We start from the raw sequence: 20,163 nt of genomic DNA on the forward strand, positions 1-20,163 counted from the left end.
CTGATATCCAGACGCTGCCCCTCATGCTGTGACCTGGGAAGACTTCCCGAACCTCTCTGCGTCTGCCTCCTCACCTGCAAAGGGAGGTAGGAAGGGTACCTGCCTACTAGGACCCCTGTAGAGCTAACATGGGAAAGTGAGTGCAGTGCCAAACTCCCTGCTTGTAGAGGGCACTCTGCGTGTTGGCTCCTTTCTTCTTCCCTTCGAGAGGAACCCAGAGAAAGGGGCCCCACCTGTCCTGCAGGCTCTGCGCTCCTAAAAGGCCATCGCACACTGAGATTCTATTATGACACGTGGCAAAGAGGCAGAAAATGAAAATGTTGCCAGCCAGTCCCCTGCGAGAGTAAACCTGGTGGCCCTGACTTTGTATTTATTTTTTAATGTTTATTTATTTACTTTGAGCGAGAGTGCGAGTGGGGGAGGGGCAGAGAGAGACTCCCAAGCAGGCTCCGTACTGTCTGCGCAGAGTCCAACTCAGGGCTTGATCTCAGGAACCATGAGATCATGACCTGGGCCGAAACCCAGCGTAAGACACTTAACTGACAGAGCCACCCAGGCGCCCCAGCGCTGAATTTTTAAAGGCTTTGCAGGGGGGCCTCGAGTGGGGGGACCATGGAGGGGGCCAGTGGAGGGACCATGACCCAGGACTACTGTCTCCTGTCTTCTGTGGGTTTCCCTCCTCGGCAGACGGAGTTAAAGAAAAGACGGGTTCTGCCCCAGAACTGCCTCCTAGACTCCTGGGAAGGTCAGGGTGCCATGAGAAAGGTCCTAGGTAACATCCCCCCCTCCCCAACTCGCCCCCACTTCCAGCCATGCCCTCAGGCATCCTCACAGTTCCTCCACCTCCCGCTAGGGGGCAGCATCTTCGACTATGCTCACACAGCCCAGAGGCCGACCTGCCAGCCCCAGAGGGGACTGTGCCCTAGAGTCACCAGCCAAGCAGAGCAGGGAGCCTTCTCTGCCCTCAGGAAGCTTTAGTAACAGTGCCAGCTGAGGACTGGGTTTGGGAACAAGAACTAGATTAAGCAGGGGCGCCTGGGTGGCTCAGTCGGTTAAGCATCCAACTTCGGCTCAGGTCATGATCTCACGGTTTGTGGGTTCGAGACCCACATCGGGGTCTGTGCTGACAGCTCAGAGCCTGGAGCCTGCCTCAGACTGTGTCTCCCTCTCTCTCTGCTCCTCCCCCATTCACGCTCTGCCTCTCTCTCTCTCTCTCTCTCTCTCTCTCTCTCAAAAATAAATAAAAATTAAAAAAAAAAAAACTAGATTAAGCAGAAGTGGAGGGCTCTTCCAGGAAACGGTCATGTAGAGGGCCAATGACCCTTCTCCTCCCACACAAACCTCATCAGTGACACACAGGGACATCTCCATGGGGGAAAAGGTGGGGGGTGGGGAGAGAAATGGAACCTACTGCTTTATTTTGGCTTTTATGTTGTCAAAGTGTTAACAGAGTTTAAAATCAAATAATAATGGGGTGCCTGGGTGGCTAAGTCGGTTGAGCATGGGACTTTGGCTCAGGTCACGATCTCCCGGTTTGTGAGTTCGAGCCCTGCCTCTGTGCCGACAGCTCAGAGCCTGGAGACTGCTTTGGATTCTGTGTATCCCTCTCTCTCTGCCACTCCCCCACACACACTCTGTCTCTCTCTCTCTCTCAAAATTAAATAAATGTTAAAAAAGGAAAGAAAAAGAAAAATCAAATAATACTGAAAAACTCATAATGCAAAACCCAGGCACTGTTCTTCAAAACCCAGGCCTTCCCCACCCTTCCCTCACTATACCCTCCCCCCCAAGTCCCACCTCCCCCTCATCCAGGGTTTCATCTTTGATAACTGCTTCTTCTGGGGCACCGTATAGTATTCTTTTTTTTTTTTTTTTAATGTTTATTTATTTTTGAGACAGAGAGCATGAGCAGGGGAGGGGCAGAGAGAGAGGGAGACACAGAACCTGAAGCAGGCTCCAGGCTCTGAGCTGTCAGAGCCCAACGCGGGGCTCGAACTCATCAACCACGAGATCATGACCTGAGCCGAAGTCGGATGATCAACCGACTGCACCACCCAGACACCCCAAACTGAATACTATTCTTACTCGATAATCTTATATTAACTCTTGAGTTATCGCTTGTAGACGTTATTAGATGCCTTCTGATTACAGCAGATGAGGATTGTGTCCTCTTACAACCCCCCTTCTCCTCCCTCCAGCCTCCCAGTATAAATACATCACAGGTTTTGTTAACTCAATAAGCAAAGTTTAACCGTATGATTATGTAAATATTCCTTATTTCCAACACCACATATTTTAACTATATTTGCGTTTCCTGCAGTCTTTATTTTTCCTGCAATTAGAAATGTTGTCATTTTCCCGCTTTAAAGAGGGTTCCTAAATTAGAAGTTAAACTTTTCTGTATGTTTTCCTCTGTTTCTGCCATGGCTCCCTGTTGGGAACGATTCTCCTGCACGTGATAAATATTTCCCGAGCATTTGCTTTTCTACCTTGGTCTGCTAGGTGTTAAGAGATACGGAAAGAAACATGGTCCTTGACCATTCTGCAGCCCAAAATTTAGTTGAGAGACAAGAGAGGTACACAGGGAAAAAAAAAAAAAAAACAGTGTAAGCATGTTGCCCTGCATGCTGTGTGGTGGGTGAAATTAACGGTGCCCACAGGGAATGTTCTGGAGTCAGAGGCTAGAGTCACAAGGAAAGTTTTCTTTCACAAGGAAGGCCCGAACCGGGATTTGAAGTCAGGTTGTAAAGCAGAGTCGAGAAGTACCAAGTAAGGGAATCAATGAAGGGTTGGTCTGTGGACCCTAAACACAGGAAGCATCTTAACAGGGCCGGGTCTCCACTTCCTCATCATGAAGGGGCAGGAAGAAGTTCATTACTGGTACTCGGCTGTGGAAGAGAAAATCCCTATTCTTAGGAAATATACACTGAGGTATTTAGGGGAAAAGGCTAAAATACATGCAACTTGCCCTCAAATGGTTCAGGAAGAAAAAAACACGTAGACGGTGTGTTGGTATTCCTTATGTTTTTGGTTTTTTTACTGTTTATTTATTTTTGAGAAAGAGAGACAGAGTGCGAGCAGAGGAAGGGCAGAGAGAGAGGGAGACACAGAATCTGAAGCAGGCTCCAGGCTCTGAGCCCATCATGGGACTCAAACTCACGAACTATGAGACTATGACCTGAGCCGAAGTCAGACGCTTAACCGACTGAGCCACACGGGTGCCCCAGATATTCCTTGTACTATATCATTTCGGAGCTTTGCAACTTTGGAATTATTTAGAGTTATTTAAAGTTTTAAAAATTTTTAAAGAATTTTTAAAGATTTAAGGCAAGCTATAAAGATTCCCTCAAGAACTCTAACCTAAGGAAATTATCATATTTATGTAAGGTTAATGAGGTAAGCAGAAAATTTTTCTTTGCTCCATTTGTAGTTGAAAGAAAAGGAATTAACCGAAATATTTAATAAAGGGAAATTGGCCAAATTGTGTGGTGCATTATGCTTCTATTAAGATTAATTTTTCCAACAAATTGAGGTTAAATAAGATAATGATCCGGGTATGATGTAAATGGGGAGAAAAGCAGAATATAAAGCTATACATACTGTGTAAATCCAATTATGTATCTTTATAGACCCAAACTGAAGGAAATATACCAAAGTAATAACAGTAGTAGGATCAAGGGTAATTTCACCTTTAAATTTTTCTATATTTTGACGTTTTCCATAATGAGCATGTATTAATTTTCTAATTAAAACAATGAACATAGGGGGGCCTGGGTGGCTCAGCTGGTTAAGTGTCCGACTCTTGATTTTGACTCGGGTCATGATCTCACAGGTGAGACTGAGCCCCACGTGGGAGCCTGCTTGGGCTTCTCTGTCTCCTCTCTCTCTACCCCTCCTCCGCTGGCATGCATGTGTGCTCTCTCTCTCTCTAAATGAATAAATGAACTTTTAAAAAAAGAAAAATGAACACAATTTTCTAAAAAGCTACAGAAAAAAAAAAAAAAAGAGAGAGATCGGGGACAAGCCCGGAGTTATTTTAACAATTTTTTAAGGCTTAAGATAAAATTATACGTGTGTGTTTATTCTTTGAAATGATATCATAATTAAAGACAGGGTGCTTTAATATTTTTTAAGCATGCAGAAGAATATCTACCTTATTGGGTGACTGGCCAGATTAACTGAAACAATCTTTGTAAACTACTTAGAACAGTGCCTGCCCGAGGTAGTATGTTATGCATGTATATAGAATATATGTATGTGGGTATATATGAGATATATATGTATCTATTTTTTATATACATAGTCTCAAACAGTCAGCTGTTTTAACAATCGTCACCTCCCTCCTTGCGTGCCAGCCTCTGGTTGAGAATGGGTTGCGACGGGTACGGCCCGGTCCTCTGGGCCCTGGTCGGGGAGGGGCTGACCTGTGCCGCCTTCCCGCAGGTGGCCGCCGAATACTTCAAGAACACCACGCTGCTGCTGGTGGGTGTCATCTGCGTGGCAGCTGCCGTGGAGAAGTGGAACCTGCACAAACGCATTGCTCTGCGCATGGTCATGATGGCCGGAGCCAAGCCGGGCATGTAAGCGGTCCTTGGGGTGCCGGGCCATAGCGCTTCCCCCAGCAGCCAGGGGCCACCTGGACAGTGGTCCTGGGCCACAGGGGGACGTCCGGCTCGGGTTGGTTTTCTACTAATGGGGAGGGGATGACGTCAGGGCTGCTGGTCTCCTACCTCACTCTCCAGTGAGAGGGCCCTTGATCATAGACTAGAGATTTGAGTGTGTGACTTTGGTGTCATTTATTATCACAGTCTAAAGAATTTATCTGAGTACTCTAGACCGTAAGGGCAGCAGGTTACAAAACACAAGGGGCCCATTAGATAAAACAAGATGGACCAACGTACATTGTTTCTCAACCTTTCTCTGGTGTAACAAGGAACAGGCTGGACGATGAAATGGGTGTCTTCTCCTTTGTCACTGAAGGAGACACGGAGGTTTCCTCCCATCCACCCTGAGACTTTGTTATCACTGGTTCAGCCCACAGCTTAGATATGTTGCATCTGACCTGGCGTCTGTGATCACAACACGTGCCCTCGACTGTGCCCTCTTCTCTGCGGTCAGGAACGCCCACAGAGAGATTCCCAACCTTGGGGGATATGTAAGAAAGTCAGGATTGACAGTTTTGTGTTAACCTCACCTCTGCTCCGTCGAATACCCTGACCCTTCTGCCTTTGGAATGTGGGTCTCACCTCCTTCTATTTACAACTTTCTTGTGACGTGTTTTTGTAAGCTGCCCTGACTCCTTTGGGAGTCCAATGGAGTATAAATAAATAACGTGGTATCAGTTTTCAACATTGGTCATTTAGACGAATGCAGGTTATGTCTAAAAGGATGTTCCTGTATCCCACTTAACTACAGCTTAATTTAAGTTAATTTGCCACTTGGCTCAGCGATAACCTTGTACCCCACACTCGACCTCCTAGGCACACAATGGCACCTACATGTCACGTGGGGACTCTGGAGCTCTTTAAAACCTCCGTGTACTCAAACTCAAGGTCAAACTCAAGAATGCCTATCCCATCGCATTTCCACTCTTCTTTATTTAACTCATCCCCCCACATGTTTCCACCCCCGGTAGTGCTCTTTGCTTGCTGGTGGGGGTCCCGGGCAGGCAAACTCACACCATCAGCCTAAACAAAAAAACACCACCAGGACTTTGGCCCACCTGACGTAATCCACTCGATAAATGTACTGTCCCCAAATCGTGCAGAGTCCGTGATCCCACCTAAAGCAATAAACGTGGATAGTCTTTGTGTTGCCTTGTCTTACGGAAGTGAGAACCCTGTCTGTTCCAACACACATTGTTAGGTTTTCAACGTCCAAGAGAAATCACTTGAGAGTTCTTTTTGTTAGTGTTTTCCTCCAAGGGTTGACTCTTCATGATACCAGCTGAAAAAGTGAACACAGTGATACGGGACACTTGGGTGACCCGGGGGGCTGTGCTTTCAGCAGGTTGACAGTGGGGCAAGCGGTGAGCAGAACTGTGAGCTCCACACGCCAATCTCTGCGTGGTCACTAATAAGTATGGTGACTTGGCTGCAGGGCACAGAATGTCATGGTACCCATAGAAGTGCTGGCTGGAAGGGCAAAAAAAGAATTCCTTTAGGCACCGAAAAAGCCCATACGTCATCACCAAGCTAATGGCTGCAGAGTTGGCCAATCCGTAAGTCCGTGCCCTGTGACCCTACTACCAAAGCCAGTCTCTGCTTACGGAGGGGCTTTTTTCTAGCTGAGGCCATTGGCTCGTGGCGTGTGGTTTAGTCCTTCAACAAATGCTCATTTAATGCTTGCTCTGTGCCAAGCCCTGGGAGTACAAAGTTGAAGGCATGCCATAAAAACCGGGCCTTCTGGACACACGCTACCCCCACCCCACCCCGTTCTCTAGCCAGCACCATCGGGTTCGTAGGAGGCCCCAAAGGAGCCCCGCGAGTGAGCGGGGGGGCCCCGGGAGATGGCCGTGCTGTAGACGCTGTGCCCCGGCCGCCCTGCCTTCCAGGTTGCTGCTCTGCTTCATGTGCTGCACCACACTGCTCTCCATGTGGCTCTCCAACACGTCCACCACCGCCATGGTGATGCCCATCGTGGAGGCCGTGCTGCAGGAGCTGGTCAGTGCCGAGGAGGAGCAGCTCGTGGCGGGCAACTCCGGCGCCGAAGAGGCCGAGCCCATCAGTACAGTTTGCTGGAGTTCACCTCCCCTTCGCCCTCGTACCCTCCCTTGTGACACGGCCCGGCTCAGCGCGGCTCCCCAGGCTCCCTCATCTGTGCCCCTCCCCTGCCCTCTATCCCAGACCAGCCGTTGTAACCCGTGACCCCGCTTCCCCGGCTCTTCCTCCCCCTCCTACATCAGCCACCACCTGCCCCTTTCCCCCGAACACTCCACGGCTATGACCACCCTTCTCCCCCCCCCCCCCCCCCGGGCCTGTGTGTCTGCACACCCCACCATGCTTCCAGGCGGAGGGAGGGCAGTCCTCATGCAGGATACGCCCTGGTTTCCCCATTCAGCCCCAGTCCGGAAGCCCTGCCCTACACGCTCAGCTCTCGCGTCCACATCTCACGTCTGCTTTCCTTTGATACCGTAGGTCTCGATGTAAACAACAGTCAACCCTCCCTGGAACTCATCTTTGTCAATGAAGAGTGAGTATGGCTGCCCTCCTCCCAGACAGAGCCTTGCCGGGTCTATTCCAGGGGTCAGGAAAGCTGGGCCCTGAGCCCATGAGCAGCTCTTTTAGAGGCCAGGCTCACATCTCGACACTTCCCTCTGTCCTGATTTCCTCTCCATCCTCGGAACCACTTGCCAAGATCCTGAGAGCAACTCCCTCAACCACAAGGAGTTGCAGTGATGAGGGAAGAGACAGAAAGACTGCCTAGTCCGATTGTCCACACAGCTACCAAGTAGAACTTCTTTTTTTTTTCTTTTAATGTTTATTTATTTTTGAGAGAGAGAGAGACAGAGCACAAATGGGGGAGGGGGAGGGGGAGAGGGAGAGGGAGACCGAGAAGCCGAAGCAGGCTCCAGGCTCCGAGCTGTCAGCACAGAGCCCGACACGGGGCTCGAACCCACGAACCGCGAGATCATGACCTGAGCCGAAGTCTGACGCTTAACCAACGGAGCCACCCAGGCGCCCCTATCAAGTAGAATTTCATCTGAATTGGTGTCCTTAGGAGAGTAATACATTTAATTAATGGGAAAACACCTGCATAATGAATGTCACTGAAGATTCTCAGAGGATCATCAAGTATCTTATAGATACTAGAGGTGGTCTTACTAGACTTGGCCTTGTCAGGTATGACACGGAAAGATGAGGTGACAGGTAGTGGGCTTGACAGTGGGGAGAGAGCCATGCGAGGGTGGAGAGAAGCTAAAAAAGGAGAACTACACCCCCCAAACATTCACGTGAGGCAGATCCATCAACGGCTCATTTCATTTGGAGATTTTATATCAGACCGTTGTCCTCGAGGGTCGCTGAGGGGTATCGCCTCTAAAAGTTGGACGTGTAGCAAAACTGAGTTTTGTAGTTTGGTGACTTCATGGGCTGTGAGAACTGGCACTGACTGAAGCCAGCACATGTGAGGGGAGGGCGCAGAAGGGTGGGGACTAGCTCTGCTCCCACCCCCCACCAGGCCTGCAGGGTCAGAGGTCAGAGTGGGTGGGGAGAGACTCCTCTTTGGCCCTTCCTCCTCCTACCCTCTGGGCCCCCGCCCCTCCTTCTGCTGCTTCTGACTTCTCCAGGGGTCCATACCATCTCTGAGACTTGGACCCTGGCTCCCTCACTTGGCCTGGCCGGGCGCCCACCTTCAGCATCCCTACAGTGTCCCCTTGAGGTGACCTCTGCCGAGCCCCAGGCCTGATGGCGGTGGTGAGGTGCTCCCGGATGACCCCCCACCCCCCACCCCCTGGTTCTGTGCTCTGCCGCTTTACTCCCCCCCAGAGCCCCTTTGTTCGGGGGTTGCCTCTGCCTCTTGGGTGGGGCCTCTTCAAGAAGGCTCCCGCCCTGCCACCTTCCGAGTGCGTGACCCATGACAAGAGAGACTCGGCATCATGCCCTGCCTTTGTTCTTCTCCAGACCTGAATACATGTCCCCAGACTCTGAAGCAAAGAGCTCAAGTTGTCCCTAGATCTCCCTCAGCAGACTGCTGGTGGGGGCCAGGCCGTTTGTGGGGTGAGGATGGCCATCTTCCACGGTGGCCGGCACCTTCTCAGGCTGTCTGAGGGGCTCCAGGCCTGCCCCCCTCACCCGATTTGAGAAGGAGGGAGGGGAAACATCATAACACGCTACTCCTCCCAGGCCAACAACCCTCTCCAAAGAATGCTTCCCTCCAAACCCTGCTCAACTCCTCACTCTCCCTTGAGGTAGCCTGGTCAGGGGTGATGGCCACAGGGCTCCAGTCCTGCACGCGTGTCCAACACCTGCCTTCACAGAGCGCTCACGGCACCCGTTGCCTTCAGAACTAAAACAAACCCGGGTGCCTGGCCGGCTCAGTTGGTTCAGCGTCCAGCTTCGGCTCAGGTCACGATCTCTCGGCCCGTGAGTTCGAGCCCCGCATCAGGCTCTGTGCTGACGGCGCGAAGCCCGGAGCCTGCTTCGGATTCTGTGTCTCCCTCTCTCTCTCTGCTCCTCCCCCACTCATGCTCTATCTCTCTCTCTCAAAAATAAATAAATGTTAAAAAAGAAAAAAATTAAAAAAAAAAAAAGAACTAAAACCGAAGCATGCATTTAGCGCTGAGCGTAAGCCACGAGTGCTGTTAAGTTCCCACCTCCCTCTGTACTCAAGGCCAAGGCTGGGTGGGGGACCCCCGGGGCATGGAAGAGACTCAGCACACACAGGAGCAGCTGTGTCAGAAATTCCCCGCCCCCCCCCCCCCAAACCTCTTGCTCACTTCGGCTGCTCACCTCGGCTTCTCACCTCGCGCAGGCCCTCCCTGCTCCTGCAGCCTCAGGGAAGCACGTGGCAAATGTCTCCTTCTAGCCGGTGACCTTCACTGAGTCAGCCAGTGAGAATGTGGTTGGGGGGCGGGGGGCCCAGGCGCTCCAGGCAGACAGAGACCGGCCCACCTGTCTGCCCTATAAATGCAGGTACCAGCGATCCGTGGTGACAACGTCAGGAGGACTGACGTCCGTATTTAAGGGCCAGCCCCCCAAATGCACTCCGCGCTAGTGAGTAGTGTTAGTACCGCTGTGTCCCCATGAATCCCGGCAGCGTCTCCGGGAGGCTAGGAAGACCCGCGTGAGGTTAGTCTCTCTGCAGCCTAGGAAACCGGACCCCAGAGCAGTCACGACGCCGAACACCAAGGTGGGGCGGGGAAGGGCATGAGGTCTGGTCCACTGTTGTGTTCCCGTTTCCTTTGCTTTGTTCCAGCACGTCGACTGCAGACTTCACTTCTCTGATGCAGGACAAGGTAAGGCTTTGGGTGTTTTCCGTACTCTAAGATCACTTGGAGGTCCCTCGAGCAGACTCAGGGACGGAGATGGCCTGGAGCCCAGCAGCACCGCTGGTGTGAGAACAGAGAGGTGCTCGTGCCAGCCCAGACGTGAGAGGGGGCCGGGCGGGCTCCTGGCAAGGGCCTGCGTACCTCTGAACCCCGGTCGCGAGAGGGCTTACCTTTCATCAAGTGCACGGTGGCCTTTTTCGCGGGAACCCGACCCTCAGCCCTCCAGGAACCACAGATTCACCCTCGGGATTCCTTGCACTGGGGAGTCCGCGCAAAAACTATGAAAAGGGTCACATTCACGGAGGAAAGCCGAGTTTACGGCCTCGCTCCTCCCCCAGAGCTGGTTTTACGTCTTCGTACGGCAGCCCAAATTTTGATGCCCACACTGTGGACTTTGTTGTGGTGGGATTTTTGTTTTTCATCTTCGCGTTAAAGAAAAATGAAGGATTCATCGTTAGCTAATGAAGTTCCAGAAAGCCGGGCTCTCCTGCAAGGACGCAGCCGTGCTCTGCCCAGTTTCAAAAGCCTGTGCAAAAGGGCGGCTCGATACCAGGCTGGATGGGGAGGTGCGGGCTGGAGGCACAGTGGGGCGGCCCCCGGCTGCGCATTCTCCCCGGTTTCCGGTTTCCCATTTCCACTGCGCGGAGGTGTGGGGTGCCCATGGGGGCGACTACGTGGTCCCTCTGAGGGCCACCACGTCGTCTTCCTGACAGCGTGATGGTCTTTGTCCCTGCAGAACCTGAATGGGGTGCCCCCAATCACCAACCCTGTCAAAATGGCAAGCCCCCAGGGCAAGAAGCAGCACCGATCCCAGGTAATAGAACTCACCCCCCGCCCCCGGACCCTGTTTCCTACAGGAAAGGCCTTGAGCTACCTACGGGGCCCTGGCCTTCAAGGTATGAGGGCGTCAGGGCCGTGAGCTGCCACCAAGCCCTCCAGCCACATGCATGTCTGGCCTGCACGTGCCACGGGGATAAAACATCTAACTCACTGTTGATTTCGGCAAGCCATTCTACCATCTGAGCCCCTGTTTTTTCTTCAGCCATAAAAGCTGGAAGCTGGGGCGCCTGGGTGGTTCAGGTCATGATCCTCACGGTTCCGTGAGTTCGAGCCCTGCGTCGGGCTCGGTGCTGACAGCTCAGAGCCTGGAGCCTGCTTCGGATTCTGTGTCTCCCTCTCTCTCTGCCCCTCCCCCGCTTGTGCTCGCACGCTCTCTCTCGCTCTCTCTCTCTCTCTCTCTCTCTCTCAAAAAATAAACATTAAAACAAATTTTTTTAACTGGGGGTTTGACTAGATCAGAGGTGTTCAAGCTGTTTCTCATAAGTGCTTCAGGAAAAATGCAAATATTTTACTGATTCTGAGATTGTAAGAAAACTTTTTCTGTGCAAAGGAGGATCCTCCCGCTACTTACTATTCCACTGAAAGAAAATGCAGAAACAAGATAGATACTGAAGCTGGTATAAAATTGCAGTTACCACTTAAAACCCTTGATTTCAAATCTTTGTGTCCATCCAAATAATCTCAATTCCTCAACATCCATCATGGTCATAAATAACCATCACCATTTATGAAACGCTTTTTATGTACCAAGCACGTGCGAAGCATTTTCTCCCCAGTCTTGGCTCGGTGAGGTACCAGTCTGGAACTCCATTTCTGCAGATGAGGCAAGGACATCACATCATGTGCCCCAGGCCTTAGAACTAGTAGTGAGAGGAGCATCGCAATTCAAATCCAAGCCCCACCCCCACCCCGCCCCGACCACACGTGTGTACTTTTAGTTACAAAACAGAGGTACGCTGATGAAATGCTACATCATATTTTATGCATTGGAGGTCCGTGAAAATGTTCGTTAGTAGAAAGGATCGTGGAAAACCACTGGACCAGAGAATCTATGAGGTCTCTTCCAGCTTTGATAATGAATCTCTCAGGAAGGTTAGGGAGGGTCCAGACTGGCCTGGGCCCTCCTACGAGGTAGGGCTTTGAGAAAGGAGGCAAGATGGCCTCTTTGCCGTCGTTTTCCCGGGATCTGGCCTGCTGGCCTTGGTCTCATGAAGACTCAGTGAGGGGAGACCAGGCCTGGGGGAGAAGAGGGCACTTGCTTCTTTATCTATACTTGAGACCAGAGGTCAGCAACCTCTGACCCTGAAAGGCCACCATCTGGGCCAAACAGGACCTGAGAGAAGACAGAAGGCCGGCCTTATATACAAGGAGAGGAGGGGCGTGGGGAGGCAAAAACCAAGAGGCAAAAAGGAGAAAAGCGTGAGGAAGGGAGGAGAGAATCACACACTGGATTCCCCCTGCAACGTAAGCGTTACTTCTCAGTCCTCTCGGGGTCAGGACTATCACTCCAGCTCTGGATAGAACAACGACCTTCCATGTGTTATTCACACAGAGAGCGGAGAACAACCAGTTTTGCTGGAGTTCAAGTGAGAAACAGAACACGCTGTTACTAACAACAAAAGTAATAATAGCTTAGCATTCGTTAAATGCCAGGAAATGTTCTAAGTGCTTTACGTACGTCACTTCACTTACTCTTTATAACAATCTTGTGGAGAAAATAAGATCTTCATTCTACAGAAGAATATGCAGCCCAGCAGGGCTGCCCAAGTTGGTAAACGGTAGAACTAGGATTGGGATTTGTCTTTCCACTGCGCCATGATGCCCCTATTTTCATGCCTTGTGTGGGGGACAGCCCGCGCTGGGTTGGAGGCACTGACTAATTTTCCTCCGATAGGAAAAGCCACTAGTCCTGATTCCTGGGCCCAGGAACCAGGAGCTCAACAGAAAGTACAAGTCCCAGCGTGACCAGATGATCTGCAAGTGCCTGTCTCTGAGCATATCTTACGCCGCTACCATTGGGGGCCTGACCACCATTATTGGTACCTCCACCAGCCTCATTTTCTTGGAACACTTCAACAAGTAAGTAACTCACCTGGTCAACAAATACCTACTCAACACCCACTACGTGTCAGGAATGGAACTGGGTGCTAAGGATAGGGCAGAAAATGGACCTAGAGTAGCTTCCATACCAAGAGGGAAAAGAGACATCGAGCATGACAGTTCAGTGGGACTGGAGAGGGGCAGGGTTCTGCTGGGAGAGCCCACGGGGGCCACCCAGTCTACAGGGAGCACAGGCCTCCCCAAAGACACAGCCTTGGAAGCGAGACCCGAGGCCCAGTGGGAGTACAATGGACGAAGAGAGGTTTTCCAAAGAAAGCAGTGAGTGGCAGGACTGAGGCGAGAGAAAAGAGCCCATAAAAGAAAATGGCGGAGGGCAAAAGGTGGAAATGCAGATTGCAAAGGGCCTCTTGAGGCCCACGAAGGAGTCTGGACTTCATCTGAAAGGCCATGAGACGTCTTTGAAGCATTTTAGGCAGGGAGTGAGGTGATCGGATTTACAGTTTGGGAAACTGATGGTGGACTGAAAAAGTGGAAAAAGTAGGGAGGAAGCAGGAAGGAAGTAGGAAGGAAAAGTAGGTGGCAGGAAGATAATTTTGGACAGCACTGCAGATGCTCAGGAGAGAGCCGGTGATGGCCTGCAAACACAGACAGCAGTGGAGAAATGGTCAGATTTGAGAGATGGGCCCGAGAGAGGGAAAGGCCAAGTCTGATTGTCAGACTCATGGCTTCTGCAGCTGGGGGAAGAGCGTCGCCCTTTACCTAAATGAGCAGAAAAATGAGGAAATGTTGACGTGGAGGCTGAGACGTCCAGATGGATACACAGCTCTGAATCTTATTTTTAGGCTAAAGGCACAGATTTAGTGGCCTGAAGAGCTGTCTTCATGAACATGTAACCCATGTTGTCACATCAACTACCATGCTCAGAAGGGCCCCGTACTTAGCTCAATGCTCTGCTGTCACCATCTGAAAATTCTGAATAATTTTTGAACGAGTGGCCCCACATTTGCATGTTGTTCTGGGCCCACAGATTAGATGGCATTGGGTCCTGGTGGGATGCATGTGGAAACTGAAGTCAGGAGAGTGAAGGAGATCAATCACTCAGGGAAAACAGAGAGAGTTAATTAGAGCAGGGACCGTAAATATTAAGCTTGAATATTTTAAAATAGACTATAAATGAGACAACAAAAGGGATCACCCAGGGAAGAGGAAAATCTAGTGTCGTTCCATCAAAGGGAAGAAAGTGTTCAAGGAGGAAGGGGTGGGCTATACTGTTTAAAGTGGCTGAATGGATAAGGAAAAGAAGGACAAAGATGTGTCCGTTTGATTTGGTGACACAGAGGTAACCTAGGCAAGAGCAATTTGGTCAGATTGAAAAGTGAAGCCAAGTGTCAGTGAGGTGAGGAGTATGCTGGAGGTGAGTAGACAGAGAGTTGTCTGTGATGGGAAGGAGAGGTATGGGATGATGACAAAGGAAGAGTCCAGTGGGGTCAAGAGGGGGTTTTAAGACGGAAGATGTTTAAATGCTGATAGGCATGTCCAGGTGAGAGGAAAATTAAAGTTTTGGGAGAGAGGTGATGATTGATAGAGTGATATCACTGAGAAAACAAGAAAGGTGAGCTCCAGAGCAGAGGGCAGAGAAATTGATCATAGCCAAGAGGATAAACACACCCTTCCATTTAGCAGGAAAGGAAGGAAGGAAGGAAGGAAGGAAGGAAGGAAGGAAGGAAGGGGGGAATGGGGGAAGGAAAGAAGGAAGGAGGGAAGGAGGAAAGGAGGGAGGTGGGGAGGGAGAGATGGAGGGAGGGAGGGATGGAAGGAAGGGAGGGAGGGAGGAAGGAAGGGGGGAAGGATTGAAGGGGGAATGGGGGAAGGAAAGAAGGAAGGAGGGAAGGAGAAAGGGAGAGAAAGGAGGGAGGGAGGTGGGGAGGGAGAGATGGAGGGAGGGAGGAAGGGAAGGAAGAAAGGAAGGAGAGAGGGAAGGAAAGAGGGAAGGAAGGAAGGAGGGAAGGAAGGAGGGAGGGAGGAAGGAAAGGGGGAAGGATTGGAGGGGGAATGGGGGAAGGAAAGAAGGAAGGAGGGAAGGAGGAAGGGAGGGAAAGGAGCGAGGGAGGTGGGGAGAGAGAGATGGAGGGAAGGAGGGAAGGAAGGAAGGAAGGAAGGAAGGAAGGAAGGAAGGAAGGAAGGAAGGAAGGAAGGAAGCAGAGAGGGAAGGAAGGAGGGAAGGAAAGAAGGAAGGAGGGAAGGAAGGAAAGGATGGAAGGGGGGAAGGATTGAAGGGGGAATGAGGGAAGGAAAGAAGGGAGGAAAGGAGGAAGGGAGGGAAAGGAGTGAGGGAGGTGGGGAGGGAGAGATGGAGGGAGAGAGGGAGGAAGGGAAGGAAGGAAGGAAGGAAGGAAGGAAGGAAGGAAGGAAGGAGGGAAGGAAGGTAGGAAGGGAGGGAGGGAGGAAGGAAAGGGGGAAGGATTGAAGGGGGAATGGGGGAAGGAAAGAAGGAAGGAGGGAAGGAGGAAGGGAGGGAAAGGAGCGAGGGAGGTGGGGAGGGAGAGATGGAGGGAAGGAAGGAAGGAAGGAAGGAAGGAAGGAAGGAAGGAAGGAAGGGGGGAAGGATTGAAGGGGGAATGGGGGAAGGAAAGAAGGGAGGAAAGGAGGAAGGGAGGGAAAGGAGTGAGGGAGGTGGAGAGGGAGAGATGGAGGGAAGGAAGGAAGGAAGGAAGGAACGAAGGAAGGAAGGAACGAAGGAAGGAAGGAAACAGAGGGAAGGAAAGGAAGGAAGGAAGAGAGGGAGGAAGGAAGGATTGAAGGGGAATGGGGGAAGTAAAGAAGGAAGGAGGAAAGGAGGGAAAGGAGGGGGGAGGTGGGGAGGGAGAGATGGAAGGAGGGAGGGAGGGAGGGAAGGAAGGAAACAAGGAAGGAAGGGAGGGAGGAAGGAAGGAAAGGAGGGAGGGAGGGAGGTGGGGAGGGAGAGATGGAGGGAGGGAGGGAAGGAAGGAAGGAAGGAAGGAAGGAAGGAAGGAAGGAAGGAAGGAAGGAAGGAAGGAAGGAAGGAAGGGAGGGAGGGAGGGAGGAGTGGGGGGGAGATGGACCAATGAAAGTTAAGACCAAAGTCTCTGGGACGTGAACTTCACAGAGTCGTCACACCATATTATTCTGTCCAAGCTCTGAGTTTCTGCTCTTCAATTTCTGGTTCACTCTGTGGTTGGGCCGATTCATATTCCCTCAGTCTACTTCCTGGCTTGTGTCATGGTACATTTAGTCGTAACATTGGCTTACTTGGAATTAGCAGGAATTCTGTGAAAGGAAGGTGGACTCCCTGGATCCCCGCTGGTCTGAAAATGCCACCGTGCTATTTTTCTTGCCACTGGTGAACAGACCACCCCCAGAGTGCATCCTAGCTGTTTAAAAAATCTACAAATTGGTTGTTACATTCAGTACATACAGTCACACTTTCTAAAGGCTATAGATGGTATTAGGCCCTAACATTTATCCGCAAAAGTCTATTTAATCTATTCGAAAAATCCATTCCTTTTCCTGGGTCCAGGAGCAGGGCCTAGGCTTCTATGTACAGAGAACAGATGATGCAAGACTTCATGCCTGTTGGCCCAGCACAGCCCAGAGTGATCACTCAGTGATTTACATGCCCTCTGGTGTCCTTCTAGCTCCCAAAGCCCTTCTCTCCACTGATGGTGACTGATAGTCACTGACAGTGACTGACAGTGACTCTGGCCCTTAGGGAGGGCACGAGCTGTCACAACTTCCCAAGAGGCACACCGACGGTAAAGGTAAGTCCACGACCAGGCCACAGTGCAAAACAACAGTGTTGTTTCCCTGTGATGGCAGAGAAGATTAAACACTCTTGCGTCCTGTGCTTCCATTGTATTTTCTCTCTGGGGGATTCTTCTCTCGGTCGTTCTCTTTTTCCATGCAGTGTCTAGTGTGAAGAGAGGGGCACAGTCTCCTCCCAGCTTAGAGGAGTTCTGTGCCCAGTCCCAACTAGAAGAGCCCAAGGGGAAAGGAATGCAGGTGTTGTCTAGGCTATAGTCGTGGCTCACATGTGGCTCCCCAGGAAACGACACCTGGGCTGGGGCCACCGCCCTGCCTGGCGATGAATGGAGAGTCCTCTGGGTAACCTCCCTGAGACGCTAAGACACCAGTGCATGTTGATCAAAGATTTAGAGATTCTAAGTCATGGTTCTCCTATGGGCACAGTCAACACCGGGGACCCTCCTGATGCTCTAGAGTCCAAACTTCTCCAGAATTGCATCCCCCAGTCAAAGCTCATATTGCTTCAGTGACTTTATTACCCAAAGTATACCAGACTGTCCTTTGCATTCTCTGTTGTCCTGAAAAACAGATGAGTAAACATATAAGAAGAATCTTTATATAAATTAAGAGCAAAGAGCTCCCGAGTGGTTCTCCTGAGCGCAAAGTATATACACTTCAGTGAAATCAATTTTGGGTGTTTAGGTGCCTTTTTTAAGTTTCCTTCATAATTCTTGGGACCAGTAGAGTTGCAACTGTCAAAGACGTGAGGTCTAGGTAACGTTTTACCTTATTGTTACCATCGTCTCTGCCGTTAGCTCTGATGTATGTCTTCTTAAGGAGCATTTCGCTTATTACCCCCAGACACCACAAGGGAACCCACCCTTTTCTAATCACTGACCTGGTTTCTTCCCCCCCAGCCAGTACCCAGCTGCAGAGGTGGTCAACTTCGGCACCTGGTTCCTCTTCAGCTTCCCCATCTCCCTCATCATGCTGGTGGTCAGCTGGTTCTGGATGCACTGGCTGTTCCTGGGCTGCAAGTGAGTCCCAGGGCCCTGCCCAGCAAGGCCCTGAGGCTCTCCCGTCCATCCAAAGTCATGGTGCGCGCCGTGGAGAGCACTCCTCGGGAAGCCACCAATAACCCTGGAGGACGCGTGAGGAGAACGCCCCGTACTAGATGGGGAGTCAGGCGTCACCTGGTCTAGACCCTCTAAACATACACGGACTCTGCACTTCGCTATGAGCTCCACGGTGGAATGTTCTTAATTCCAACTAGCTGGTTAAAGGAAATGCCTGATTTAGAACAAGTGTGAATGGCAGGTGGTTAATGTAGTTTCATTTCATTCAAAGCATACGGAGTGATTTGAACTAATTTCTAAAGAAACGTGACTCCAAGTAGAAGTCTCTTTAGGCTTTGTTTTATACACGTGACTGATTTATACTTAGTCGTTGCGTGAAATATGCTCATATTTCTCAGAACCACAAGTTAGCTATTCCTCCTGCAATATAATTTCTAACATTAATCGGCTTAGGAAGCCTTTTCTTCATAACCATAAGTTGACCAGCCTCGAACACATAAAGGGAAGATACACATGATGTTTTGATATTGGTCCACGGGACCCAAGACTCCCATTGCTCAGGGAATGTTCTCTGAGCAGACTTTAAAAAAAAAATTTTTTTTTTAATGTTTATTTTTGAGAGAGAGAGAGAGAGAGAGAGAGCGCAAGCAGGGGAGGGGCTGAGGGAGACACAGAATCTGAAGCAGGCTCCAGGCTCTGAGCTGTCAGCACAGAGCCCTACATGGGGCTTGAACTCACAAATCGCGAGATCACGACCTGAGCTGAAGTCGGATGCTCAACCGACGGAGCCACCCAGCCACCCCCAGACTTTTTTTTTTAATAACACACAGGCTACTATGACATCAATGACAGCTGCATACTTCTATACCTCCGGCGCGTAGAAAACAGCCCCATGTAAATACACTTTCCCAAGTCTGTAAGACATGACTTCACACCCATACACCAGAGATATACCCAGATAAATATGCCCAAAAGCCTATGGGAGAGGCTGATGAGAGGCTGTGAAACCTGGCAGAAAAAAAAGTTGTAGGGTATCGGGTGCCTGGCTCAATCGGTTAAGCATCTGACTTGGTACCAGGTCACGATCTCATGGTTCATGAGTTTGAGCCCCACATCGGGCTCTGTGCTGACAGCGCTGAGCCTGCTTTGGATTCTCTGTCTCATTCTTTTGCTCATTCTTCCTCCTCAGTTTTAGAGAGACCTGCTCTCTGAGCAAGAAGAAGAAGACCAAAAGGGAAGCGTTGTCAGAGAAGAGGATCCAAGAGGAATATGAAAAGCTGGGAGCCATTAGGTAAAAATCAGCCATTCACCTTCTCTCCCCCCAGGAAAGCATGGCAGGTAAAGTGAGCACATAAGCAGCCTTGTTCTCCACAGTCCCTTGAGCTGGGGGAGTTTTCCGCAACTATGAATCCAGGCATTTAGAACTGCTACTTAATGCCCAAGTCCGGCTGGCCCAGACCCCAGGTGGCCGCCCTTCCCGTTTACCATATTCGAAGTCCAAGGTATAGCCGTGGTGTGGGTGTGGATGGCATACGTGGGGTGGCCAGGGAAAGATGTGCGAGTCAGTACAGCCACACTCTTGGGGACAGGCCCAATTCCCCATAAAGTCAGCCCCCTCACACTGCTCTGAATGGGCCACCACTGGTCCACGGACACTCCTAGGGAGCTGGGGCGGGGCGGGGGGGGGGGGGGATCGGGCATCATCAGACACAGACTTGAAGACACCCCCATCCTCAGCAATTTCCATCAGCTTTCCCCAGTGACCTCGTGTCCCATCTGGGGCCATTTCTCCGTTGATGGCAATTGGCAGGTACAGTTTGGGCAAAAGGATCCCGGCATAAGAAGCAGTATTTTTAAATGTTTTAATTTATAAAAGGAATACATGTTCATTGTAGAACATTTAGGACACAAGGAAAACATAAAGAAAAAACTAAAGTCGACTTTTAGTCATTCAGTATTAACTGTCAACAACTGTTAACATAATGCACTCTTCCTTATATGCTTGTTTTGTGCAAAATTATATGTATTTTTGCTAAAATTCAATCCAAACTAAACACAGTATTATATCTTGCCTCCCGCCCCCCCCCCCCCACTTAGGATTAGGCTGTCGTTATATTCCCAGGTCATTAACTCTGCTATGCAAACACGATCATTAAATGTATCTCATTTGAGCCTATAGTTATATCAAAATGTACCTGATGTCATGGACTATCGCTGAGTATGTAGGTTGTTTCCATTTTCAGTGTTGAATTCTTAAATAGGTAACATAGCACTGGCATTTCTAGTTATTTCCTTGCATGAAAGGAAGGACCGAGTTGAAGGCTCCAGATATACATCAGCACATTCCCTCAAAAAGGTTGTCGCAGCTCCTGCCCTCACCAGCAGCATTCGGGGGCCTCACCGCATTCTCTTCGGCGGCCGTACTGTGTTTTGTCT

At 50.5% G+C, this 20,163-nt stretch overlaps 1 protein-coding gene across 2 annotated transcripts in view; it reads left to right on the forward strand.

The window, feature by feature from the left end:
• SLC13A4 (solute carrier family 13 member 4) overlaps nucleotides 1-20,163 on the forward strand; it is a 45,266-nt gene that overhangs the window by 14,867 nt on the left and 10,236 nt on the right. For both annotated transcript variants that reach the window (XM_058724174.1, XM_058724175.1), the window contains 8 exons: nucleotides 4,444-4,580; nucleotides 6,554-6,726; nucleotides 7,137-7,191; nucleotides 9,916-9,955; nucleotides 10,725-10,802; nucleotides 12,723-12,907; nucleotides 17,569-17,688; nucleotides 18,917-19,018. In XM_058724174.1, coding sequence (XP_058580157.1) covers nucleotides 4,444-4,580; nucleotides 6,554-6,726; nucleotides 7,137-7,191; nucleotides 9,916-9,955; nucleotides 10,725-10,802; nucleotides 12,723-12,907; nucleotides 17,569-17,688; nucleotides 18,917-19,018 — 890 coding nt within the window. The remainder of the gene's footprint in view (nucleotides 1-4,443; nucleotides 4,581-6,553; nucleotides 6,727-7,136; nucleotides 7,192-9,915; nucleotides 9,956-10,724; nucleotides 10,803-12,722; nucleotides 12,908-17,568; nucleotides 17,689-18,916; nucleotides 19,019-20,163) is intronic.

The sequence above is a fragment of the Neofelis nebulosa genome, chromosome 4 (genome assembly GCF_028018385.1).
Source record: "Neofelis nebulosa isolate mNeoNeb1 chromosome 4, mNeoNeb1.pri, whole genome shotgun sequence".
Lineage (NCBI taxonomy): Eukaryota > Metazoa > Chordata > Mammalia > Carnivora > Felidae > Neofelis > Neofelis nebulosa.